The 27,834-nt window shown below is 37.4% G+C and overlaps 1 protein-coding gene across 1 annotated transcript in view; it reads left to right on the forward strand.

The window, feature by feature from the left end:
- Positions 1-1,360: 1,360 nt before the first annotated feature.
- LOC140859662 (intermembrane lipid transfer protein VPS13-like) overlaps positions 1,361-27,834 on the forward strand; it is a 35,037-nt gene continuing 8,563 nt past the window's right edge. The window contains exons 1-3 of the mRNA XM_073261841.1: positions 1,361-1,597; positions 4,285-4,366; positions 17,832-17,935. Coding sequence (XP_073117942.1) covers positions 1,583-1,597; positions 4,285-4,366; positions 17,832-17,935 — 201 coding nt within the window. The 5' untranslated portion in view covers positions 1,361-1,582. The remainder of the gene's footprint in view (positions 1,598-4,284; positions 4,367-17,831; positions 17,936-27,834) is intronic.

The following is a 27,834-nucleotide window of genomic DNA, read 5'->3' on the forward strand; positions in this document are numbered from 1 at the left end:
GCATTCATTTTACCATATTTTTTTATCTCTTCTATTTTTTTTGAAACTCTGCCTAGCTTAAGTATTGAAGGATCTTTAGTTGGACACATTCTGACGACCTTCTGATTATTTTGTTGGTTGCAAATTAGGCCTTATATATTACAATACCTCTCCAACCCGATCGAGTAGAGCCGCATTACTCATTAGCTCGTTAACCCATCAAATTAGGTTTTGAGTGGCAACAATAATATATAATGCAATACAATATAATATAATATAGAACTAAATAATATAAGTATTATAATATTAGTACTATAAATATAACATAATTGTGTATTATAATAATAATATTATTATTATGTCATATTATTATCAGTAACCATATACCTATATATATATATATGTATAGGTATATGTATGTATAAATATATGTATATACATGTATATGTATATATACATAATATATATATATGCGTATACACACATATATATATACATATGTGTATACATATATGTATACGTATACACACGTACATATGTATATATTTGTATATACACACATATATATATATATATATATAAAATAATATTCTGTGAAGAAGTATTAGAGTATTACCAACTCAATTTTTCAAATGAATTTTGTTGTGCTATCTGGAAAGAACAACTCTTCATATTAAATTATGTTATTCATGTATGATATTATTATATTTTTTAATTAAAACCTATTTATATAGGTAGTTGAGAATATGAAGTGATTTTAAGAATTTGAATGTATATTATTTTGTTATTTAATTATAAATTTTTTTAATCTGATCAGATCTAAAAAATTATTTTTATATATTTAGCTTCATGCAACGTGCGGATTTTTGATTAGTAGATAAAAATGATAACCTTTATTCAATTTTCACATTACATTTTTAAGAATAAAAATAAGTGGCTGACCAGCGCTTCGTCATTTGGGAGATTTGTTTATTTAAAATGTGATCATCGTTTTACCATCAAACGAAACCATCCTCCAAAAACGATAACCTATCAACATTTCGAGGATCGAAATCCCTTGCCGCCCGTGGTGTAGATGAATCCATGGTTGGCAAAAAGCAAAAAAAAGCCGGCAGTGGGTTTTCTGTAAGAGGGTGAATTGGTGTCTCAAGGCCGGCTGATGCGTGACTGGACGGTGGATCGGAGAGGACAGAATGGGCCCAGCCGGCCCGGCGGACAAGCCGTCCGAGCCGTTTCGTTGGTTGGTCGGCGAAACTTCCGAGTTATGGTCTGTCGACAACATAGCTGGACCGGCTCAGATATATCAACCCGACCCAAAGCGGGTTCATAGTCAGATATAAATCGGAATCCGTCTGCCTCTTTCCCAAGGCCGTTCCTCCGTGCACCGAAGGGTCCGGCATCTCTCCTTCGTCGACTAATTTTTCTTGTCTCCTTCTCCCTATTTTCCCCCCTCCTTTCCCTTCGCGGAATCCGAGCCCCTCTCATCGCCGCCCTCTTCTTTGCCGATCGATCGTTGGTCCGTGACATGATCGGCTGCGGGGGTGCGGAAGTCCTCCTCAGAGCGTGACGTTTCGCTTCGATTCGATCCTGTAGCGGAGGCCAGATGTTTGAGGCCCACGTAAGATCCTCGTCCTATCTTTTGCTTCTGTTTTGGTCACTAAATTGGGATATTTTCGTAGATGAAAGCAGGAGGCGGAAAAAATTTTGTTTATCTTCTGCTTTCATGAATTCTATGAATAGGTTTCTCCATTCAATGGATGATATGCTTCTTCGGAGTTTCGGATGTTATATGCCATGTTTTGATTGGTATTTTGCTTAGCGTTTGCTTTTTGATTATTGTCAGTAGTATGCTTGGTTCTGGATAAACCCTTGTATCCGGGATACTGGAGTGTAGTGATGATAGCCTAAGGAAGTAGTTTTGGATTTCTTCGCATTGCATATAGAGCATATAATCTGCCCTTGCAGTTTACGTCTGTCATAGCGTGACAGGAAGCATGTGGTGTTCCATCCTGTCTGCCGTCCGGTCTAGAGCAGATATTTCTTTTGATTCATGAAAATTACTGTTTGGAACATAGTTGCATACTCTAAATGAAGAATACGATATATATCTTTACTGGTTAAAGCAAAGCTTGAGAGCATGACAGTGTTGAACTATATGACGTTAGCTATGATGCCCAAGATATGGCCATCAAGGAGGTCATTTAGAAGATGGCCAGATTGAGTGTGGAAGGGGGTGAATACCAAAGCAGTCCTACCTCCTTATTCTATGAGAATGCTAAGAAACAACGATCACATTTGCCCCCATCAAGTCAGGAATTGTTCTCCCCACCAACCTGAGTTGGCAAGATGGTATGAATAAAAATAACACACAACTTGTATTAGGGACTTGATAGTGGAAAATAAACCTAACCTGATTCCATTTCTCTAAAGGGGCCAATACATGGGTTATTAGTATTTGTACGGCTCAACATCTCTATCCTCACTAAAGAAGACCTCTAAATTATATCCTCTCATGATATTTGTGATTCATGAGATCATCACAAATTAGTAGAAGACAGAGAGAAGAAAATATCAACTTCTTCATCATATCTCAAAACCTAGAAAAAGAGAAAAAATATCAAGAAAAAGCAATATTTTTGATGTGACAAAAATGGTAGAGTTCATGATCCTTTCTACTAGAGGTGCCTTATGTTCTTCCAATTATGGCCAAAGGAGAATGTAGAGAATTTGTTAGGATTTGGTTTATGGAAAAACTGGCATATCTGATTAAGCTATACCAAAAATGCCTTATTAATTATGATTTGATTTTCAAGTTAATCATTGCCACATGATATGCAGATTGGTATTTGTCTCTTTGGGCCTTTAGGCCCCTTCTTAAGTACAGCTGATCTTTTGTTCTTTAAGAATGGCCTGTTGTGGTATGCCTTAGATATTGTGTTAATTATTATGTGTTATTTTTCTGTTATAATGGCTGAAAATGGTTGCTGTAACAACTAATATTTTGTTCCTGAATAAATTCAATCTAAGTTTGTGCAAATAGTAGTTTTTAGCTGCATTATTAATGGAAAGTGATGGCTTTTGGAGTGGATCCATTATCTGGGGATATTTGTGCCACTGAAACCTTGAATTTAACATGTATTATTAAAAAAAGTCTCAGACACTCCATTCATGATAAACATCCAACTTAAACTACTAGTTAATTTACTTTGTATCATAAACACTTCCAGTTAAGTCATAACAAAAATTTAGTTCATTTCCTTAGGAACAGATGATTATTCCTTCCATCTAAAAATGGAACCAAAATTATTTTCTTTTAAGGGAATGGTGATCCAGTGAGATGAGATTCTGCTACTTGTTATGCAAACCAAATTCCACATTTTCTGGCCTTAACTCCATGTCTTGGAGACTTATTTCCTATGAATCAAAATTATCATTAAATGAAAAATTTTAGGTAATAGAACAAAATTGTCTTTAGAACTAGGGTATTAAACTATATGGATTGCTTGAATTAGTCTACATGTATTTCAAGATCTCTGGTACTTGGTAATGATTTGAGTTACCGACTTGCATGGCCCACACTGTGTTTCAGCATCAAGTACAACCAATTTAGTTATGCCTTGGAGCATTGTATAACCTGGATAAGTTCTAAGTAGACTATGGATGCTTGGATGACTATCTTATTTAGAGTTGACATTCGCCTTAGTTGTTTTTGTAGTGTGGTGGCCTTTGTGCCTAGGCAGGACTCCTTAACCACATAAGTGGTCTAAAACAATTTTGGTACATGCACATGGATGTTACAATATTTTAAAGTTCATTTTAATCATGTTAGGGGTCATTATTAGACAAACTTCTTTCAATACTATACCCTATTCTAGCATCATGCATATCACTATTGAATGCTCAAGCGACCAGTGTGAGTGGTTGCTTAACCGTGTGTGTTTTTAGATCTTCAACATAATTTGATTTTGCATTCGGAGAAGAAAAAATCCAATGAAGTTTTTCTTTCCTCTGAATGTCTGGTACATGAGTTGATTGTCATAGATGCCATTTGTTTTCCGGCTGATTTCTCTCTCTGCTTTTTCCCTCTTTTGTTTCTCCTTCTCCCTCTCTCTCTCTCTCTCACACACACACACGCGCGCGCGCGTGCACACACGCACACACATGCACACCCCCATCTTCTGTGTATGGCATTGAAACTTTGAGTGGTTTCAATATTCTGTCTATATGCTGTTAGATGTGGTGCAAGATAATATTATAGTGTCCTTTGATGGGGAAATTTGATAACTGATATCTCTCTCATGATAGGTGTTGTATTTGCTTCGAAAATATTTGGGAGAATATGTTGAGGGACTTTCAATTGAAGCTCTTAGAATAAGCGTATGGAAAGGTCTGTACATTATTTATTGCAGTAGTTGCTACACTTTTCTTTTCTTCCTATGCATCTTTCTTATTATATGCAACATCAATGTTATTTTATATATGTGGATGTTCTGTGTCATCCCAACATGCTAACCTGCAGACTGTATCCACCTTTTATCCTAATTCCTCTATATGGACCTCTACTGGTATTTTGTTCTTTTGCATATTTTTTAAAACTTAATCTTTGTATTCTTTATCCTCGTTTTAATACAAATGCTTATGCCTTTATACTCCAGTAAGACAAACAAGCATCGAAAGGCCTTTGGTTCGATGTTCATTGCCCATTGCTGATCAGCGGTTCTTTTTTTTCCCCTGCTTGCAAAGTGGATATTATATCTTGAAGTACATGGAACTATTTTCAAGGCCAAAAGGATCTTTTGCATATTTCATAACTGCTGGGTTTTATGAGTTGAACATGGTCCTGTTTCTTCTATAGTGTAAAGAGATGATAATTTCTAAACAAGTTAAAAAAGAAACCCTTATGATCGGAAAAAAGCATCACTACAAATGTACTATAATCTATAACTCTCAAATAAAGTCCACTTAGAAACATAATATGTCCTTTTGTATGCTATACTTTGAATGCAACATGATTGTAGTACTAGAGCATATTGGTCTGTACCAGGTGTATCTACTTGTATGGGTACCCTTCCGATACTTGGTATGCCCCTCGTATCAAGTGTCGATACCAATAACTCGACCCTACCCACACTACACCAGTTGGATATGGGTATGGATATGAAAACTAGCATTGTGAACCTTAAATGACACTAACAAAAGTACAAAACATTGAAAAATTGTTTTTTTTGATGCCTCCTAAAAAATCACTTGATCCAAAAACAACTCCAAAATATGTTACAGCCTTATGTTTTAATTGGGCCAATATATGTTTCACCACTCGCTTTGAAAATATCATAAATAAGTGGATTGAGCTACATAGCTCAACAAGTAAACCTTTTTATCATGGTCAAAGATTTTAAGTGTTCACTAAAAAAAAAAATGACCATAAAAGAAACACTTGGTCAAGTTATCAATAGAAAACTTGAGTATAAGCTCATTGAAAAACCATTTTATCATGAAAAAATTCAATGTGAAATAAGATGTTATAATGGATCAAAGGACAAGATTAGAAAAGGGTCCAAATAATGTACAAGACTGTAAGTCAAATAATTTCTCTTAATCAAATGTGCAAAGCATAATTTTATATTTCATAAAAGACTCATATTTCACGTTGTTTCATTTTTTCTTATAAAAGTGTACTTGTAACCTCATGTCCATAAAAATCCTCAATGTTGATGTATAAATTTTAAAGCCTCATGGCTAATGCAAGTGAGGCTACATTGATGCTTATTGCTATGATAGGGAGGCCACATAAATCCGTGAGGTCCTCGAAGACCACTTGGTTATGCTTTCATATCTATACTTGTTGATAGTTTGATGAGGCTAGATATACTATGGAGCTAGAGGTCCATAGAAATCCTTACCAGCAATTTGAATAAGGCTGAATATATCACCTTGCTAGAGGTCCAAATATATCATTTGGGCAGTGTTACACAGGCATTTGACACCATGCCAAGCCGAGTGTTCAAGACTTCGAGTATCCTCAAATGTCAGACATGGCAGCCTCCAAAAACTCTAGGCATGGGGGCATGACATATAAATATACATGCATACAGATGCATATATAAATACATATATGTTACATACGTTCATACATGCATGTGCTTGCTTGTTTTGATTCTTGTTTGAGGTTTACTGAGCATGTGAACTCTACAATCATCTTCAAATTTAAACTTGTGATATACTTTAAAAATATTGTTCCTTGCAAAGAATTTGAATTATTATTTTTGAAAGTTGGAATTCTTTTTATTTGTATAAATTATGAAAGCATATAAGATTTTGAGTGGATATTTCTGAACTCATATATATCCTATAACATTATCTTTTTGCAAAGAATTCTAATTATTATTTTTGAAAGTTTAGTTGGAATCGATGTTTTTATTTGTGGAAATTTAACTGTAATGTTTATAAAATCCTTTTGAATTATGAAAAAAATGTCATATTTGGAAGCTGTGTTTCTTGGACACTCCATTTTTAAGTTGTCTGTAAGTGTTGATACAATTGGACACTTGAATATGGCATGATACAACATGATCAGACTCCACTTTAAAAGTGTCCTACTAATGTTAACAAATACCGTCTGATACTTGGCACTCTTTTGTAGAGCGTCATGGAAGGGACTCTTAGTTTCTCTTTAAGTGGAGTGCTCCCAAAGGTTCTTCGGACACTTCAAGTGAAGTGTCCTTATATTTTCAATATAAAATTATTTGAACATTTTAAATGGTGTCACTATATTTTTAACAAAAAGTTATCATAGTTATATATAAGATTTTACGTCCTGACGGGATGGGGAGTGTATGGGCCATCCCATCCTGTTCCTGTGAGAAAACAGGACTAGGACGGGATCAGGACTTCGAAATCCATCCATACAAAGAAAGAAGAAGAAAGAGGAAAGAAAGAAAGGAAGATGAAAAAAAGGAAAAAGTGAAAGGAAAGAAGAATAAAAACAAAAGAAAGAAGGGGGGAGAAGAAAAAGAAAGGAAAGAAGGAAGAAGGAAAGAGAAAAAAGAAAAAAAAGAAAAAAAGAAAGAAAGGAAGGGATGACAAAAAGAAAGGGAAAAAAAAGGAAAGAAAGGGAGGTAGAAGAAAAAGAAAGAAAAGAAGGAAGTAAAGGAAAAAATAAAGAAAGAAAAAAAAGGAGAGAGATGGAGGATATCTATCGGGATGGCTATCGGGATGGGATAGCAGGACGTCTCGTTCCATGGAGATACCCAGACACCTCCGTTCCAAGGGATTTAAAATCTTGGTTATATGAACACTTCAAATTGGATGTTATTATCTTAAATATAAATGTATCACTATTAGTTATCAGCTTATGTATCTCATCACTTCTTAAGCAAGTCTACATAAACCTAATGAAATTAAATAACTAGCGAATTTGTGGATGTTTCATTAGATTGTTTGGTTGAAAAGCCACTTAACAAACCAATTTCAAAAACTGACTATGGTTTTATAGTTTAAAGCAATAATTATATTTAATTTGACTATATAAAAGAGATATAGCTTCAAAAATAGGAAATAGGACTTAAATTCAAGATGTAGGATGGTTTCTCAAAAGGGAAATCACATATTTTGGAAAAGATAATGCATTTAGGATTTGAAAACAACACATTAGGTCATGTGGATTAGAAAACACTAGCCAAATCTTAAATTCAAAGGCATAAAGAAAGGATTACTTATCCAAATTCTCTTCTTCTTCTTCTTCCTACTCTTCCTCCTTCCTCGAATGGTCCAAGGACTCTTTCTCCCCACCAAGTTTTTCTCCTTAGCCCCTATTTATAGGCAAGGAATGCGGTTAAATAGGTGGGGCCACTTGGTTGGTTCCAAGGTAGGTTGACTAGCAAGTCTAGTAGAATGGCTTATGACTCAACTAGTAAAGATAGACAGACAACGGAGCCATAAGTAAATAATCTCTTAGCATTTTATTTTTATTTCTATTTTCATTTTCTTAGGACATTACATGTACATGAGGAATGTCATACCCCCTCCCCCACCCCCTCAAAAAAAAAGAAAAAAAAAGAAAAAAGAATTCAATAAAGATCCTCAAAAGTTCAATTTCTTTAAGAATAAAAAGTAGATCTTTCAACTTTAGTACAAATTCAAGTTTTTAGATGTTGGGCTAAATTTCAATTTTTAAATGCTAAGGTGGCTCTAAAATCTTCGGATCTTATAAATTTTATTATATCCGCCTTGACTGCATCGGGTGTCGTAGCTGCCTCTTTTCAACAGCCATCAATCAAATCGCTAGGAGGATGTCTTAGACATGGAGCCCCTTGATAATCGACTCCTTGACCTCTATGGCTAGTCAGTTAGATGTGAGCATGGCATGTGTCGTTTTGTGTATTGTTCTACATCCACCCTGGCCTCCTTGGCTACGATTTTAGCCGATCGAGGAGGCAATCCTGATTCATCTAGCTTTGGCTATTGTTGCTAGCCCTCAGGCCAACCAATCACCAGATCCTCCTATCATACAAAGTTATTATGAAGTAGATCACTGCACTCCAACTCTACTTCCTCTTCAATGCATTTTAGTCTCAAATGCATTTGTAATGGATGTATACAAGATCACTCGGGCACTTCTATATGATATGGTTCCTTTATTTGCTGTGGATAAGGGTTAAGGTAGACTAATTATGCTCACAACCACTATAGGAGACCGTTTACGAGAGGATCTAGGTTGCCAGCCACATAAGACTTTTGGATGATCCTCCAAAGTGCAACCACTACTCGGTTGCAAATGCATTCAAGAAAAGTATATATTTGACACAACCAAGTACTGATTACAAAACATCCAAAGAGTAGTTATAGTCGATGGCTAAAAAAAAAAAACTTGGTCTCATGTGGTCTTTGCTTAGCATAGCTGGCCAGACGCCGAAGGTTGTAGGAGTCCTCCCTAAACAATTTTGTGGAAAATACACATAGAATATGATATGAATTCGATATTTTCAATGATTACATGAGTTGACTCAAAATACCCATATGCCAATCAAAAATTTTGGTGTATTCTCTTATTTTGTTATTTTCTTGCTGATTTTGGTCATAAAATGAAAAAAAAGGAGAAAGAAGGAAGGGGAGAGGGCCATTACTTGTTTTTCCCTTGGATTTGGCTTAGACTTGACAAAATCTATCCCTTGTAGCAATTCTTCGCAATTTAAAAAAAAAAAAGTGTGTGGGATGTTGGGAAGGCATGGGAGGCCTTCTCAGCCTTCCACTTGATGCAGTGCATCGAATCACTACTTTTATTTTATTTTATTTTGAGTGTGTTCTATCCTGGTTTAATTTATTGAGATCGGATGGCTAGGTTATCCTAAATCAAAACAAACCAACAACCATACCCCAACAAACTACTTCAAATATATCCTTATCCTACAACCACTCAAAACAAACTTACAACCATATCCCAACAAACCAATTCAAATACATCCTTATTCTACAACCACTCAAAATAAACCTACAACCATATCGCAACAAATTAATTCAAATATATCTTTATCTTACAATCACTCAAAACAAACCAATAACCATATCCAACCTGGTGGCGTCATGGATAAATATGACATGGAAAGAAGAAAGAAAGGGAGAAGAAAATTTTGGAAGGTTTAACCTATACTTCTACTTGAATTCCTCCTCCTCCTTTTGGGATCGTCGTTGCCTCTTCCTCGCGGACGGATCCGTCTTCGGCTTCTTTCCTCCTGTGACTCAGTTTCCTCTTCCCATCTTGAAGCCTATCATCGTGGTGCTGCTCTCTTTGGTGGTTGTGGAAATCCTACATCCCGTGAACCAGGTTAAGACTTGAACTTCTTCAAAATATTCCCGCACTCAAGGTAACAAATTTACCCATAACCTTACCTCATGCTGCCTCTTACCCCATCATTAAAATCTAGCCATCTGAACTCAGTTTTAAGTCTGGAATGAACCTATTCCTTAGTGTTTTATGTTGGAACTAGTATATATAATTGGTCTTGGAAAGTTTGTCTCAGTCATGGAACTTTCATCATTATTATTTAATAAATTTTGAACATGTTGTTGATTTCTATTTAGTTCCAGTATTGATTTTTAAGAGTTCATTTGAATAGATCGCATAGTATTTAGATTTACAACATATTGCATTCGTTCTTTTTTCTTTTTTTCTTTTCTTTTTTTCTCTCCTATGCTGCATTGTTACAGTAGCACGCTTTAGTACTGTGTTATAGTGTCTCTTTAAATGCATCAAGTGGTATTAGAGCAAGTTCTGATCTTAGAGATTGACTTTAGCTTACATTTAGCTTTTATTAGGTTGCATATTATTCAATCATCATTGCATATTTGTTGTTAAAATTTATTTTCTTGTAAGCCTTTGTTTACTGTCTAGAAAATTCATAGAAAATTCTGTTGCTGTCCTGAAATTAGAACCCTCTAATTGGCACCTTTGTTTGCTGTCCACGACTTCTTAAACCCCATCTTTCCATCACAGAGCTGTTAGTACATTAGAATGGCAAACAACCACCTCGAAAACCCTAGAGATTGGAGAGAGGCCTATGAACGACAACAAGAGTCCATTAGAAACACGCAAACCCAACTAAACCAAATACAACAAATGTTAGAGTCTTTGAATACCCAACATCAGACTAGTGGAGGGGGATTAATTGAATCAGAGAGTGACCCTGAGATAGAAGCCAACCGTCTTCTTAGGAGAAACCGTCCGAACCAACGTCAAACGAACACTGCACATTGGGATCAGGGTATCAAAGTAGATGTCAGTAAGTTCGAAGGTAGGTTAGAACCTGATGAGTTGTTAGATTGGATTGACAAGATAGAACAATTTTTTGAATGGAAAGAACTACCTGAGGATAAAAGAGTCAAATTTGTCACTCTTAAGTTGAAAGACCATGCCCCAGTTTGGTGGAAGCAAGTACAAAATGATAAGATTTGAAAGGGTAAAGAGAAGATTGCTACTTGGGAACGAATGAAAGAGAAGCTTAGGAGTAAATTTTTTCCAGCCGATTACCGACAAATTTTATTTCAAAAGCTTCACAACCTTAGGCAAGGGTCTAAAACGGTGCAAGAGTATACCGAGGAATTCTATAACCTTCAGGCCCGTAATGACCTTAAGGAGGATGAAGAACAGCGGATAGCTCGCTATCTTGCTAGACTTCGCCCTCAAATTCAGGATGAATTGATTTTTTGCAATTTTCAGCGAATAGATGCGGTCTAAAGTCACGCGCTTAAGGTCGAGTCTAAGTTGAAGAGACAGACATTTCGACAGGATAACACTAATGGAAAGTTTGCTATAGGAACTAAATCAGCCCTGAAAAATGACATCCAACTCCCTTCGAAACCTATTGGTGATACTAAAAGCAAAGGAATTTTAGGTTTCAAACCCTCGGGAACCAGTATCACTTGTTACAAGTGTAGGCAACTAGGCCATAAATCATCTGAATGCCCTTTGAGACAATTTCAGCCTAGGATCAACTTGATAGAAAATGCTAATGAAAGTGATCAGGATGAAGGAGTAGAAGTGCAAGAGGAAGACATTGTTGAGGATAGTGAGGTCTTAGATGAGGCTGTCGAAACTACTGAGCCAAATCTTGTAATCAATTGAGTCCCTGTAGCACCTAAATCTACCAAGGATGATTGGAGACGATGCAGTCTTTTTCGAACTATCTGCAATATGGGGGGAAAATTCTGCTCTGTTATAATTGATAGCGGAAGTATGGAGAATTTCATCTCTCAAGAGATGGTTGATAAGCTTCAACTGAAAACTGAGATGCTTGTACAACCTTATCGGATTGCTTGGTTTAAAAATGGGGATGAGGTTCCTATCACGCGACGATGTCTAGTTAAGTTTTCCATCGGAAAGACCTATACTGACGAGGTTTGGTGCGATGTAGCACCCATGGATTGTGTCACATGCTTTTAGGTAGACCTTGGCAATTTGACCATAGCACTATATATGATGGAAAGGAGAACACCTATGTAGTCACTAAAGACAATAAAAAAGTTAGATTGATTCCACTTAATAGTACACCCAAACTGATATCTAAGCCTAATTCAACCCTAAAATTGTCACCCATTGAGAGACAATTTGTGATGATTTTGAATAAGACCCAATTTGCCAAAACCCTACCAAAGTCTCCTGTGGTTTATGCTTTATGGCAAAAGAAACCATTGAAGCCCCTGGAATTCCGTCGGTTGTTCAATCATTATTGGACGAGTTTTTTGACATCATGCCAGAAGAACTCCCTGATGGTCTACCCCCTTTGAGAGACATCCAGCATTGCATTGACTTGGTGCCGAAAACAAGTCTCCCACACCTAGCCCATTATAGGATGAGCCCAGCAGAACATGAAGAATTGCGTCAACAGGTCCTTGACTTGTTAAGAAGGGGCTACATTCGGGAGAGTATGAGTCCTGTGGCTGTGCCTGCCCTTCTTGCTCCAAAAAAAGATGGGACATGGTGAATGTGCGTTGATAGTCGAGCCATCAACAAGATCACTGTAAAGTATAGGTTTCCCATACCTAGGCTTGATGACATGCTAGATATGTTGGAAGGTGCAAAGGTATTCTTCAAGGTTGATCTAAAGAGCGGATGTCATCAGATCCGTATCCGATCTGGAGATGAGTGGAAAACAGCATTCAAAACCAAGGAGGGGTTATATGAATGGCTGGTTATGCCTTTTGGGCTGTCCAACGACCCAAGCACCTTTATGCGCACCATGAATCATGTGTTGTGGCCGTTTATTGGAAAATTTGTAGTGGTTTACTTCGATGATATTTTGATATATAGCACAAACTCTGAACTCCATTTGAACCATCTACGATAGGTGCTCCAAATCTTGAGACAGAATCATTTATATTTAAATATCAAGAAGTGCACTTTTTATTCGATAGCCTCATCTTCCTAGGCTACATTGTATCTGCTGAGGGAATTAAGGTAGATCCGGCTAAGATTGACGTGTTTTCGAAACTAGCTAACCCCGAAGAACTTAACGGAGATTCGGAGCTTTCACGGACTTGCATCCTTTTACAGGCGCTTCATTCGAAATTTCAGTTCTTTGATTATCTCGATCATTGATTGTCTGAAAGGAGGTAAGTTTCGCTGGACTCCCGAGGCTGAACAAAGCTTCAAAGTGGTCAAAGACAAGCTTACAAGTGCACCCGTACTTGCCCTACCTGATTTTAATAAGGTGTTCGAAGTTGATTTTGATGCCTCACATGTGGGAATAGGAGCCGTGTTGTCCCAAGAAAAATGCCCCATGGCCTTCTTCAATGAGAAATTGAACGATGCTCGATCATATTATTCTACATACGATGTCGAATTCCATGCGATTGTGCAAGCCTTGAAGCATTGGCGACCCTATCTGATTCATAGGGAATTTGTACTTAACTCGGACCATGAAGCATTACGTTATTTGAATTTCCAAAAGAATCTCAATAAAAGACACGCCAAATGGACTACATTTCTGCAAGAATACATCTTCCATTTGAGACATAAAAAGGGAGTAACCAATTGGGTTGCTGATACACTTAGCCGTAGGACCCATCTCTCGTCGCTGCCTCCTTACAAATTGTGGGTCTTGAGGCGATTAAAGAACAGTACAAGGACGATCCTTACTTCGAACCTCTCATAGAAAAATATTTATCTTGTAGCACTAGCCAATTCTCCGATTTCTACGTTGAGTCTGAGTACCTTTTTAAGTGATCCAAGTTATGCATTCCCGAAGGTTCACTGAGAGAGTTTTTGATTCAAGACCCACATAGTAGCGGATTAGGGGGACATTTCGGACGGGATAAGACCTTGGGGTTAGTTCAAGAGCGCTACTATTGGCCGAATATGCAAAGAGATGTAGAGCGATTTGTACGACGCTGTAGAACCTGCCAAACCTTTAAGGGTCACTCACAAAACACAGGCTTATATACTCCTCTCCCCATTTCCTTCACCCCTTGGAAAGATATTTCTATGGATTTTATTCTTGGCCTACCCAAAACTGCACGACATGTTGACTCAATATTTGTGGTTGTTGATCGATTCACTAAAATGGCTCATTTCATTCCTTGCAAAAAGACTTCTGATGCATTGCATATTGCAAAACTATTTTTCAATGAAATTGTGCGTCTGCATGGCATTCTTAAGTCTATCACATCTGATAGAGATACCAAATTTATAAGTCATTTTTGGAGAACTCTAACGGCCAAAGTTGGAAGTAAATTAAATTTCAGCAGTCCATACCACCCCCAAATTGACGGACAAACTGAGGTGGTAAATCGATCTTTGGGCAACCTTTTAAGATGCTTGGTAGGTGAGAGACCGACACAATGGGACTTAATTTTACCACAGGTTGAGTTTGCATATAATAGTTCCATCAATAGAACCACAGGAAAATCCCCATTTGAGGCCCTCTATGGCCGTCCTATACCCCACTTTCTTGATCGAGTACCCATTGCATACCCTGGTAGAGTTAGTGCAGATGCCGAAACCTACTTGAAACAGGTTCAAGACGTGCAACAACAAGTTCACAAAAAGCTGCAGGATTCCACAACCAAATACAAGACAGCCGTGGACCAACGTCGTCGGGATATGGATTTTAATGAGGGGAATAGTGTTCTGGTCTATTTCAGGAAGGAGCGATTTCCAGTTGGAGGTTACAACAAGCTAAGCAGGAAGAAATTTGGGCCATTCAAGATCCTTAAGAAGCTGGAGAAGAATGGCTATCTCATTGACTTACCTCCAGGATTGCCTACTTTTCCGATTTTCAATGTGAGTGATCTATTCCAATATCATGGTGAGTCATCCCCTTCTACCGATGTCGAGACCCTACCCTTCCACGCAGTCACAGAGATCACATCAGAGGGCATAGAAGAGATTTTGGATGTACGTGAGACAGAGACATGACGGAGTTCACATCGCTGGTACTTAGTATGATGGCTTGGGCGTCCAATTACTGATAGCAGCTGGATTTCTGAGATCGAGCTACGTCGACTTCGGGAGGACCTATTTCATAGCTATATGGAGGCTTTCTCGACAGGGTCGAGAATTCGCCCACCTAGGGAGAACTGATGCAGTGCATCGAATCACTACTTTTATTTTATTTTATTTTATTTTATTTTGAGTGTATTCTATCCTAGTTTAATTTATTGAGATCGGATAGCTAGGTTATCCTAAATCAAAACAAACCAATAACCATACCCCAACATACTACTACAAATATATTTTTATCCTACAACCACTCAAAACAAACCTACAATCATATCCCAACAAACCAATTCAAATACATTCTTATTCTACAACCACTCAAAACAAACCTACAACCATATCCCAACAAACCAATTCAAATATATCCTTATCCTACAATCACTCAAAACAAACCAACAACCATATCCAGCCTGGTGGCGTTATGTATAAATATGACATGGGAAGAAAAAAAGGGAGGAGAAAACTTTGGAAGGTTTAACCTATACTTTTATCTTGAATTTCTCTTCCTCCTTTTGGGATCGTCGTTGCCTCTTCCACGCAGACGGATCCGACAGCCGAGGTTCTATACTAAAGTACGCCCCCTTAATGAAGGTGTTCGCCTTTAGGACTCACGGTTCAAACGGGATGCAACCAAGCTCCGTCCCAGGGATTGCAAGCAACTCGAGCCGCTACGTCGCTCCAAAGACCTCTACCTACACTCACGCCATCTTCCAAGCAATTCATTCTCCTCGGCCACCTTTAAGGCCTCACCCCCCGATAGATCCTGGATAGCGTTGCCTCTTCCTCGCGGACGGATCCGTCTTCGGCTTTTTTCCTCTTGTGACTTAGTTCTCTCTTCCCCATCTTGAAGCCTATCATTGTGGTGCTGCTCTCCTTGGTGGTTGTGGAAATCCTGCATCCCGTGAACAGGTTGAGACTTGAACTTCTTCAAAATATTCCCGCACTCAAGGTAACAGATCCACCCATAACCTCACCTCATGCTGCCTCTTATCCCATCATTAAAATCTAGCCATTTGAACTCAGTTTTAAGCCTGGAATGAACCTATTTCTTAGTGTTTTATGTTGAAACTAGTATATATAATTGGTCTTGGGAAGTTTGTCTCCGTCATGGAACTTTTATCATTATTATTTAATAAATTTTGAACATGTTGCTGATTTCTATTTAGTTCCAGCATTGGCCTTTAAGAGTTCATTTGAATAGATCGTATAGTATTTAGTTTACAACATATTGCATTCGTTCTTTTTTCTTTTTCTCTTTTCTTCTTTTCTCTCCTATGCTGCATTGTTACAGTAGCATGCTTCAGTATCGTGTTACAGTGTCTCTTTAAATGCATCACACCTCTTTTATGAAGGCGCAGGGGGCAGGGGGTGCATTTTTGGGCTAAACTAGGCCGACTCGAGGCATACTGCCTGGTTTGCCTCGCTACCGCTTTGAACCGCCCAGTTTGAGCAGTTCAACCCCTATATCGATCGGAAGGGGGGAACCATCCCGGTTTCTCCTTGATACGGTTTGGTATGCCCCGAGTCGTGCAGTTCAGGGCAGTACCACAAACCATGTGCGAGACTCTTCCTTCACTATAAACTGTAATTGAGGTTTTTTTTCTTCTTGTAGTTGTTTACTTGTTTAATTCCTTTTTGTCTTTTTTCTAAAGGATTAGATTTGTTTTCTGAAACATAGTTTCATAAGATCATTTGAATTTGATCCATACTTTATAGAAAGAGAGCAAGAACATGATGGTAATAATGGTGATTTCATTTGCAGTTCATGACTACGAGTTACCATACATAGCTCTATATCTTTACACTCACAGCTACTAGGCTTTATTTTTTATTTTGAAGAGAATAAATTTTTTCAAGAGTTTGTATATTATCGTATGCTAAATCAGAACACTATCAATGTAGAACGCACTGAATAGTTTTACATAAGATACAGAGTCCATTAGATAAGCAAAAAGCTTTGTTTTATTGGATTGGTGAAAACATGACAGCTTCACGTATTAGCAATAAGGGTTTAAATACGAGTGTATTGACTAAACAGGACTACAGTATTTTTATGCCCCCCATATGGTATTGTACTGACATGTAGAGTGTCCTCATTTTGTGTTGCTGCCTTGGAGGCATGCCATGTGTCAGTATTGTACCATGCCGTTCCTTACATCCTGGTAAGGTACCAGCACCATAAACCTTGGGGAAAACAAATTGATATGATTCTTGACAACTTGATGGGATGATCCTTTTCCTCTCATAGGATGATCCTCTCATAAGGATGTCAATCCAGATTCTCCAAAGTAATTTATGAAAATTGTGATTCGGTGATTGTTTAGTATATCGCACTGTCATCCATCTCGAACTTTGTTTATTCCTTCACCTCTTTATCCTTGTAATCCATATTCATTTTTCTGTCTTAGATGCTGCATAATTAAGGAGGTGAGTATTTTGGTTTCATTGGAATGCTATTGCAATGTTCATGTACTTGAATGCTTATGCTTTTCATGATCAATTTTAAGACTTATTGTGTGGTGATTTTTGCTTGCTTAATTGAATGAAAGTTGGAGAAACCTATTTGAGCTATGGTGTACACTGGATGGACCCTGCTATATGCTCATATGTACTAAAGTATTATATGATGCACCTATCATGTTTCTTATTGCTACTTTTAACGCCGAACTAGAACATGATTGGACTGCACCTTGATTTATACTATCTTTCATCTTAGTGGCTGTTGATAGGTTAAAATATAAAAATGTTATTCTAGTGCATATAACCACTTTTTTCGGAAAAAATTAAAGCAGTTTGCTCTTTATTTGGTCATTTCTTTTCATGTTATAATTTTCTTATTAAACTTTTTCTCATAAAAAAGGTGATGTTGTTCTAAAAGACTTGAAGTTGAAAGCTGAAGCACTGAATTCTTTGAAGCTTCCTGTCACAGTCAAAGCCGGCTTTGTTGGGACTATAACCTTAAAGGTATTTTAATAGTTGCATGTTCTTTCTATCTTATTCATGCTCTGAAATTCATAGCCCGCATACATGAAATATATTTTTATTTTGCAACTTTGTTTATGAGATGGCTGTTTGTTTATGAAAGTTTACATAATAGCAGTTCTAAGTAAATTGCATTAATCTATCAGCTAAAGTTAGAAAGTTAAGGGTCTGTTTGGCATCCTGTCTGATTCTATTTTTCAGTTTTTTAATAAATATAGAAAACTGAGGTCATACAGTCCTAGTTTTGTTTTTTAAAAAAGTGAAAGTTTGCTAATAGCTTTTCAAAGAGATTTGACTTTTTTTTGTTTTTGGGAAAGAGAAACCTGCAAAAGGTCTCTCTTTTCTAGTCCGATTGGGGCTCATGCTAGATTGGTTCATTCAATGCCCCTCTCCTCTTTCCCACCTCCATCCATTCCTCTTTCCCCCTCTGAACTTCTTTTTTCCCAACCCCTTTGCTGAATGACATGTTTATATGACATGCATTATTAGAACATTGTTACATTTTTATCACATTTTCAGTGCATCATTGTTTTTATAAACCATGCATATGTATGAAATTTATGTGCATAACATGTAAACTATGGGTTTAGCTGGTGAATAAGGTCAATGGTTAAGAAAAAACATTCCCATGCGAGTTTTTATTTTTCTGGTTGTCCAATATGTTTTCTATTTTTTAATTATGTAAACAAAAAGAACAAAAACTATGAAACAGATTTCTGATATCAGAAATTTAGGAATGAAAAGGTTTAGTAGATGAACAAGTTCAATAAAATGGTTAAGAAAGCACATTTCCTTACAAGATTTTATTTTTCTGGTTGGCAAATGCTTTTCTATCTTTTAGTTATGTGAACGGAAACAACAAAGAAACTATGAAACAGATTTCTGATATCAGAAATTTAGGAAGGAAAAAAGAAACAAGTTATTTTTTCTGGTTTTAAGAACCGACAGTGATCCCTTCAGCAACCTAAAAGTGACAAGCAATTTCTGTTATACTTATTTTTTTCTACTAATATGTTAATAATCTAGCAATGCAATGCATGTTGGAGAAAAAACTTAATAAACATAATAGAACTATTCATCAGTAGATTATACTAAATATAGAAAAAGACTAGAAAATATTAAAAAGAAAATAGACTAAACCAACAAATAGAAACATAAAATATAGATTAAAGTAGCAGTAGAAAGTATAACTGTAATAACTGATCAGATGAAAGCAACAAAATAGTAAAATAGAAATATAAGAATATATTCAATTAAGACAAAAATGAATTAAAATCGAAACAGAAATGGGGAAGTATAAACAGAAAGTTTCATAATGTAATAATATAAAGTATAAACTAGAAATGAAAATAAAAGTATAACATACCAAATTGAAACAAAATAGGGATGGTAAGAATAAAACAAAGAAAATCAATTAAAAACAATAAATGAAAACATATAATATGACATGGAAAAAGTAAAATGTACAAGTGTAGTAAATTAGGACAAGATAGCTAAAAGTTTAAAAAGGATGTGTATGAAATATCTGAGCTAATATGTGAAATATCCAAGTGAAAATAGAAAGGAGACTAAAATGTGTCAATCAAATATATAATATAAGTGAAAATTACAAATTAGTAAAGAAACTAAAAAACTTATATACTAAATAGAAATAAAATGTAAAATGTATATTGTAGGAGAGACAAATTTGAAATAAAGCAACTAAAAATATAGAAAATAAAGTTTGAGAGGAATATAGGAAATTAGCTGAAAATATAAACAATCCATGATAGAAAATTAAATATGAAGGAACAATAAATAAAGATATGTCAAAAAAAGGATTAAAATAAAAATACAATCCATAGTACATGAAAATAAATAAAATAATCTATAAAAATTTAAAAAAACAACACATATCAACCAAAATAGGTTGTAGCACAAATAAAACATTGAACAGTTGGTTGAGAGGGAGAGAGGGGGATGAGGGTGGGCGACAGAGTGAGGTGGGATGTGGAGGTGGGGTGGAAGTTGGGTAAGAGAGTGGTGGAGGGGCACCTGGGAGTGGGGTGAGGTTGAGCAAGAAAGTGGTGAGATGCAGATAAGTAAGAAAGCTAGAGGGAATGCCAATGAATAGTTTACTTTTTTAATGCTTAAATATAAGATTTAAAGATAAAGAAAGATATGGTGATAGAATCCTTGCCTATATTGTTGCCCAAGATGACAACCCAAGAAGGGGCGGGGGGGTTGCTAGTGGTGGCCGTTGGAGGGCCATAGAGGCCCTTGGATGACATGAGGAGCAGGTCCACCCTTCTCTAGATGGAAACAGGGGCTTGTCGCCCCTATTTCAATCTTTTTTTTTTAATGGAATAGGGTTGCCGACTTCACTATAAGTTGGCAAAAATAAAAAATCTCGCCCTTGTTTCAATCTGAAGGAGGGCGGTGCTACTCCTCCGATTATCTAGGGGCCTCCATAGACCTCCAGTGGCTACCGCCGGCCTCCCTGCCTTCTTCATCTCCTTCCCTCCCCCTTGCTCTCTCTTTTCCTCTCTCCCATTCTCCCTCTCCCCTGCTCCTCCGATCATCCAAGGGCCTCCACGGCCCTCTAGCGTCCATTGCTGGCCTGCTTGCCCTCTCCCTCTTCTTCCCTCCCTCTCCTTCTCCCTCCCCTCCAGTGGCCATTGCTGGCCTCCTTGCCCTCTCCCTCTCCCTCCCCTCCCCTCCCTCTCTCTCTCTGTGTCTCTCTCCAGTTCTTTCTGTCCCTTGCTCTCTCTGCTGTATCAGTTCGGACTTGGTACAGAATGGCACGGGGGCGTACCGACTTGTGCTACCGGCCGACAGGTATGGGCTCTAGTGTTGGCGCAGCCAACCTTGGTTTAAAACAAGGTTCTTTTGGTGATAAAGGTTGATAGGTGGAATTAAAAGAGAGTATTTCTCCAATTTAAAACTGCTAGTTTTCAATATAGTCTTGATTTCTCTATGCCACTTGGTGTTCTTTTTGGCTGTTGTCATCAAATATGCACTTTGGCATTTAGTTCATATATGGATGTAATATCCTTTCCATTTTGTCAACATATTATTGTGACTAGCATATTGCGATATAAGTTGCTATGGTAGCTAACTTCCATTGTAACCAATGCTCTAGAAGTTTTGTGTAGCTATCTGCCTTAAGCAAGGCGACATTACAAGTGTCTCACCTAGGTCTAGTGGCTTTTTTAAGTTGTCTCTAAACACTACATGAACACCACCTAGCCTACTAGGCCTAAAACAACTTCCTAGGGACATTGTGACTTAGTGGATTGGGCATGATTAGGTGTGACCAATCAGGTTGAATATCCATTAATTTTTCTCCTGAATGCCCTAAACCAGAAGCTCATTAAGACTCGTTGAATTTTAATGCAAAGGTGATATAGAGAAGAATAGGGTCATGTGGCAGCTGTGGTGGTAGGACCTAGGGTGCTGGCAATAGCATGATTCAAGGACATCAGTTGTGGCAGTGGAGGGCAGCCAGGCCTGGATCAGGAAGTTCTTAATTTTTTGGGTTTTTTCTTCCCTCTTTATTGGCAATTAATAGTGTGAGCAGAGATGTTGCTTCAGCCCCCATTATGGGTGGCATATGCTGTTATTGAAGTTGCTGCTGTGGCTGGTCTCATGCTTCCAGATATGGGCTCAAGGTTGTCTTATAGTGGCGGTAATCAGGACTTAGGAGGGTTTTCATACTGTAAATTTTGAAACATGTTTGTTATCTGCATTTTTAATTCTCTTTACTGTATGAGGGCAGAGCAATGTGCCCTAATATGCTAGCCATTTAATTATCATTGTTGCTACATCCACTGGTGGCATGTTACTAACCATGGTAGTGGCAGCACTAACGCCACTTGCTTTTGCTGCATTATATGCACTGTATGCATGGTGAAAAAACAAACAAGGATTTGAAGTTTTGAACATGTTCCAAGAAATCCTTGCTAGATTTTTTATTTTATTTTTGTTGTTGGTAGGGTTGCCTTAAAACTCTGGGCACTTACCTAGGTGCCAATCTAGTGGCTAGGCTCTAATTGGCTCTTGGCTGGTCATCTACTCCCTATAAGCTTTTAGAACATTGACTATAATCATCATCATCCATCCTTGAAACCTAATTGATGTAATTGTAAGCTTTTCCAACGTCTTTTTTCACAATTTAAACCTATGTAACTTCTGGTCTTCCCCTCTTCTTTCCCAGCCTGTTTACATAAATTTAAGCATCTCACGCATGCATGACCATAATGTCTAATTAAGTTCATCATTTTTTCTTAATACTGAGGTTGAGTCTTGGCGCGATGGTAAGCTTGCTCCATTGTGATATGGGTGTAATGGATTTGAAACACAGAAACAACCTCTCCGCACATGGGTGGCTGTAAGTTTGCATACATTGACTTTCTAAGTTTGCATACGTTGACTTTCTCTAGAACCTGCAGTGGCAGGTGCCTGGTGCATTGGACTACCGTATTTTTTTCCGAGTACTCCTTACAAACCTTCTTAGCAAGTTTTGTCATCCCAGTACTGAACCCCACACAGGTACCATCCTGTTATAATGTCGGTATGTAGTTTGATACGATAGAGCTTAGTGTATCGAGTGTCGGTATAGTATGGTACATCCGGTATGATATGGTACCGATTGGTGCGGCAAATCTTGATTCTTAGTATTACTATAAATTTCATCTTTATTCTCAATTTTTTGCAAGTTCATTTTATTTTCTTGAGCCCTCTTTATGTGGTTCAATCTCTTATCAGCAAAAGCTTGTCTTGAAATTACTCAATATGGAGAAGCAAAAAAGGTATTGTGACATGTGCTTATTGCTAACAAAAGCACCAATATAAAGTTAAACTTCCTAAGTTCCTATAAGTGTTAGGGAGTTTGATTTCTCTACTTGTCTTACATTGTTCTTCTATATTATACCAAATTTTTTTTGATATGGTCAATTTACTGGTTATATTAGACTTTTCTCAAAGGAAAAGAGGAAGGAAACTGCAACCTAGGCTTATAAATCTGGTCCCATCTGTGTAGTGGGTCAGAATGGTACCTGGCGGCCATTGTATTGAAATGCAATGTGCAATGGCATCTTGGTGGGCCTTATTTAGGGTTTTTTTCAGTAACTATATTATTAGGAGAGTTTTTAAGGACCTGCGGGTGGGTTTATGGTGCTGTTATTCCCTTTAGCACCAATTTTATGTATTTTTTTATAAATGTTTTAGATGTTCCTTGTTAGGTCTTCTTTTCTCTATCTTTTTTCTGTTCAACCTCCTTGTTTGAATGTCAACAACAATAAAAGGAAGAAAAGAATAGGAAGTTGGGCCATTTTGACCACATCGTGGTTGGTATCTGGTGTGGTTGGCTAGCGCCTGTTGTCTTGGTTGGACAGTACCAATTGGGTTGGACTCCCTTTTAAAGGAATGGCATCCTAGGGGCATATAGGGACCCAACTGGTCAATGGTCTGATGGATGATTAGTATAGATTGGCACCAACTGGGCCGATCCATGTAGCAAACTATTGTTCTTTTGTGCATTCAAATTTAATAAATGGTGGGGTAGTCAACTGACATGATGTTGCCATTATGCATTCATGAAAACATTGAGTTCACAAGCCAATGTTGGTGTTTCTATGTTTGTGTTGAAACAAAATCCTAGGAAGGCAAAGAAAATATAGCATTTTGTTGGTGAGGATGTGCTACAGTATATGAATGTTTCTTGTAGCAAAGCCCTTGTCCTTTTGTTCAGGATAGCAATAACAGAAGTAATTATGCAAGGGTGTTCCTATGATCACTAGAAATTTAGTATCATGATGTCTTAAAGATACAAAATAGTTATAAATTTATGTGCTAATAATAACCATTTGTTTTAACATATAAAGGATTGTGGTCTCTTGTTTTTGTTTTATTCATAAACTTTCATGAGGTTTTAAATGACTGCAAAAAAAAAAAGAAATATCATAAAATGGAAGAAGTGGAAAAAAGAGATGGATGGAATGTGCAATATATGTGTAACAAGTTTGGTAATCATCTTCTGCCATACTGTCCCGTATTGCTTGGTATGGGATGTATCATATTGTACTAGGAGGAAACCGGTTTAAAACTTAACTTTGAGTCGATACAAGCCCCATATCAAGCTGTACCAACCTGTATTGAGCTGTACCGAGGTGTATCGAGGTGTGTTCTGATCTGTACTAAAGTGTGCTGACTTGTATCGACCACGTACCGAGATAAAAATTGAGAAACTGATTAAAGAGCTATTTCGGAATAGGGTGCGCACCCTACTGTACTGACCATATTATAAGGTACCGATAGATATGGTAACTCGTACCAAGATTGCAGATCTTGTTTGTAACATTTGGTTTCTTTAACATCTGAATCTATCCATAGTGCAGCTGAAAAGTGACCAAACTGGGTATCATTTAGTTTATGTTTGGCCGTCTTAGTTACGGGTATTTGCTTAGTTGATACCCTAGAACTGGCCTAGCTGGAAATAAACTTTTATTTTGGTCCAATATAGTACAGAAGGCAAAAAAAGAGAGATAATTAACTGTTATTCATAGCAATCTTTGCGTGATATATTCCAAATCAAGCCTTTGATCACCACAACAATACCTTTTTTACCCTCTCTTTATGTATGCATGTGCATATAAATGTGAATGTAGTTAAGTGATGGTACAAATAGCTAATCCTATCTAATGGTGGGATAAGGAAAAGTGGAAACTTCATAATATATCATTTTAGTGCCATTGGATTTCTGTAACTTCGGCTATTGCTTTACCAATTGTTGGTTCATTATTGATTGTCTTACCCTTACTATTTTTGCTCATCTTACTTCTTTAGGGTCTTTGGTGCCTGAACAAACACAAATAAACTTGAATAAAGCCCCAATAATGAGCCAAGCAACTTTTTTGGTCCACTTTAGTCCAATTTTTTAGCTTTATTCAGTTTTATTGAGCCAGGTAACTTTTTTGGCTCTTGAATAAAGCCCCAATAATAAATGGCACTTTTGGGATTTCAAAAAATCTGAAAATCACCTTTTTGGTAGTTATCTAGTTTTAACTAGGTTAAACTTGTTGGGAGGGAGGGGACCAAATAGTTTTAGCTGATTAAAAAGGAGTAAGTACACATTCAAATAAAGTTTTTCAAACATGCTGGTTCAAATTATCGAGGAAACAAACAAAGCCTTATGATCAAAAATATGCTGATGCAGGAGCATCCAAGGAGTTTGCTTAATTATTTATTTTTAATATGTTCTTTTGATGAGTTTACATTATTATCAGTAATTATGTTTATAGTTATATTAAGTAGTCATGTGACTAGCATGTGACTTTTAATGAGTTTCGATGGCTAAGATTACATAGGGTTATTTATCATCAAGGGCTGGGATCAGGGAGCTGCTGTAACCCTGGTATAAATACTCTTTTAGACTCAAATTAAGCAGCCATCTTTTTTTTTGCTTCATAAGTTAGTGGTTTACTAACCTTAAAATCCATTGTTCTTGTTCCTGTTTCAATCTTGCTGAATTTTAGCCCCTGTTTTCCTGCCTATTCGCTGTTTTTTGCTTCCAGCACTACGTTAAAGCGGTATCAGAGCAAAACGATCCTAAGGATGCATGAGGTAGAGGCTGTGGAAGGGAAAATTAAGCCTAGCAAGCAGAATTGGCTGAGATGCAGCATATGATTGAAGATATCTATGATGGGCTATATAAGTTCTATAGTGGTAGGAACATGTGGGAGCCCGTATAGAGAATCCGGAAGGTGACCACGATCCCTTAGATATGCCGGAAGGTGGTCTTGAGGATGAAACTAATTATGAAGAAGACGAAAAGCGTTTTCATGATGCTGGACCCTAAGTCATGCAGTATGAGGTGGATTAGAAGAGAGGGTAGTACATTCCCTTGATTTAAATAGTGGTGGAATCAAGATCGAAGTTGTTGAGTTTTTGGGAAAATGCATGCAGAAGATTAGTTTTGATTGGGAAGCTAGTCTGGAGAATTATTTTGAACGGAAACCAATGGTAGAAAATAGGAAGTTGCAGTTTGTTAAGCTTAAATTGAAGGGCATTGCACTTCAATGGTGGAAGAGAGTTGAAGAGCAATGTGAAAGACGAGGCAAACCAAAACTGTGCACTTGGGAATGTATGACAGCGAAGATACGAAAGCAATTTTTGCCAGCTGATTATGCGATTGAATTGTATGAGAAATTTCACTTTCTAAAGCAAAATATTATGTTAGTATAGGAATATACTTCAGAGTTTAATAACCTTTCTACTCGGGTTGGTTTAAATGAGATGAATGAAAAATGACTTCTTGTTACCTTGCTGGTTTGAATCAATCTATTAGAGATGAGATGAGAGTGGTCCGTTACTTTATTTAATCTTGAAGATGCTCGACAACATGCTTTAAAGGTTGGTGGCAGCTTACAAAGTAATACTAATGTTACTCAGAGGCTCTCACAATGATCAAACAACCCAGTAGAGTGATTATGGGTTGTCACAACCAGCAAAGCTAGTGGGGGAAGCATAGAAAATATTGATAGGAATGATAGGGAAAAGAATGTACTGTGGTATGGAGCGCAAAACAATTTTGGACCTCATACTTTTAGGGTGGGCAGTGGGTCACAAAATTCGGTGTTTTGCTTGTGGTGAAAGGGGACATAACTTTATGCTTGTCCGCAGGGGAGGGTGAACCTAGTTGAGTTTGAAGTAGTAAAGGAGACTCCAGAACTTATTTAAGATGAGTATATTGATGAGAGTGAAGAAGTTGATGTCTGTCTAGTTCAAGGGGAGTCTTTCGTGATTTGAAGGGTGATGACAATGACGGTCAAAGGAGGAGAAGATTGGTTGCAACACAGCATTTTCAGGATGTGTTCTTTGTGGTGGCAAAGTGTGCAATCTAATTATCGATGGGAGGAGCATGGAGAATATTATTTCAAAAGATAGAAGCAGAAAAACTGAAATTGCCTATGGAGAAGCATCCTCGTCCCTACAAAATTAGGTGGCTTAAAAAGGAAACGAGATACCAGTTACATCTCGATGCTTGATCAAATTTACTGTGAGTTGTGAACTGGATGATGAAGCTTGGTGTGATATTGTGCCAATGGATTCTGGTCATATTCTTTTGGGCAGATCATGGTTATATGATTATGACATGGATCATCGTACTAAGCCTAATACTTGTTCATTTTATGGAGGTACTAAGAAGTATACCTTGCATCCTAAGGAAGAAGTTAAAGAAGAAGCTGCTAGTTCTACCACGAGCAACAAGGTTAATGGATTTTTATCTGCAGAAACTTTGAAGCTGAAAGCAGAGAACTAGAAGTTATGCATGCTTTGGTTAGCAAACTGGTAAAGGGTGACCAAATTGGAGAATCACACAAACATCCTTGGTGAAATTTTGCAATTGTTAAAAGACTTTGAGAAGCTGGATGGTGATGATTTGCCATAGGGTTTACTGCCCATGAGGAGCATAAAACATGCCATTTATTTGGTTCTAGGAACATCTTTACCAAATCTATTAGCTTGATGAATGTCGTCTACGCAACGAGTTGAGATGCAAGGATAGGTTGAGGAGTTGCTTGGTAAAGGGTTGGTGTGTGATAGCAAAAACCTATGTGTTTGTCCAGTCTTGCTGCTAAAAAAGATGGTTCTTGGAGGATGTGTGTGGACCCAGATTTTAAATCTCGTGGGATAAAGGTGTCCCAATTTCTTCATGGAACGGGATGTCCCGCTGTCTTGTCTTATCCCGACGGTAGTCTCGATCATGCGTTCCGATGGATATCAGGATGGGTTTTGGTGTTCTGAGCCTGTCTCGGTCCCGTTTTCTCACAAGAACGGGATGGGATGATTGGGACGCTTCCTTTCTCATTGGGATGTAAAACCTTGGTTTGGACAGCCAT

The sequence above is a fragment of the Elaeis guineensis genome, chromosome 1, assembly GCF_000442705.2.
Source record: "Elaeis guineensis isolate ETL-2024a chromosome 1, EG11, whole genome shotgun sequence".
NCBI lineage: Eukaryota > Viridiplantae > Streptophyta > Magnoliopsida > Arecales > Arecaceae > Elaeis > Elaeis guineensis.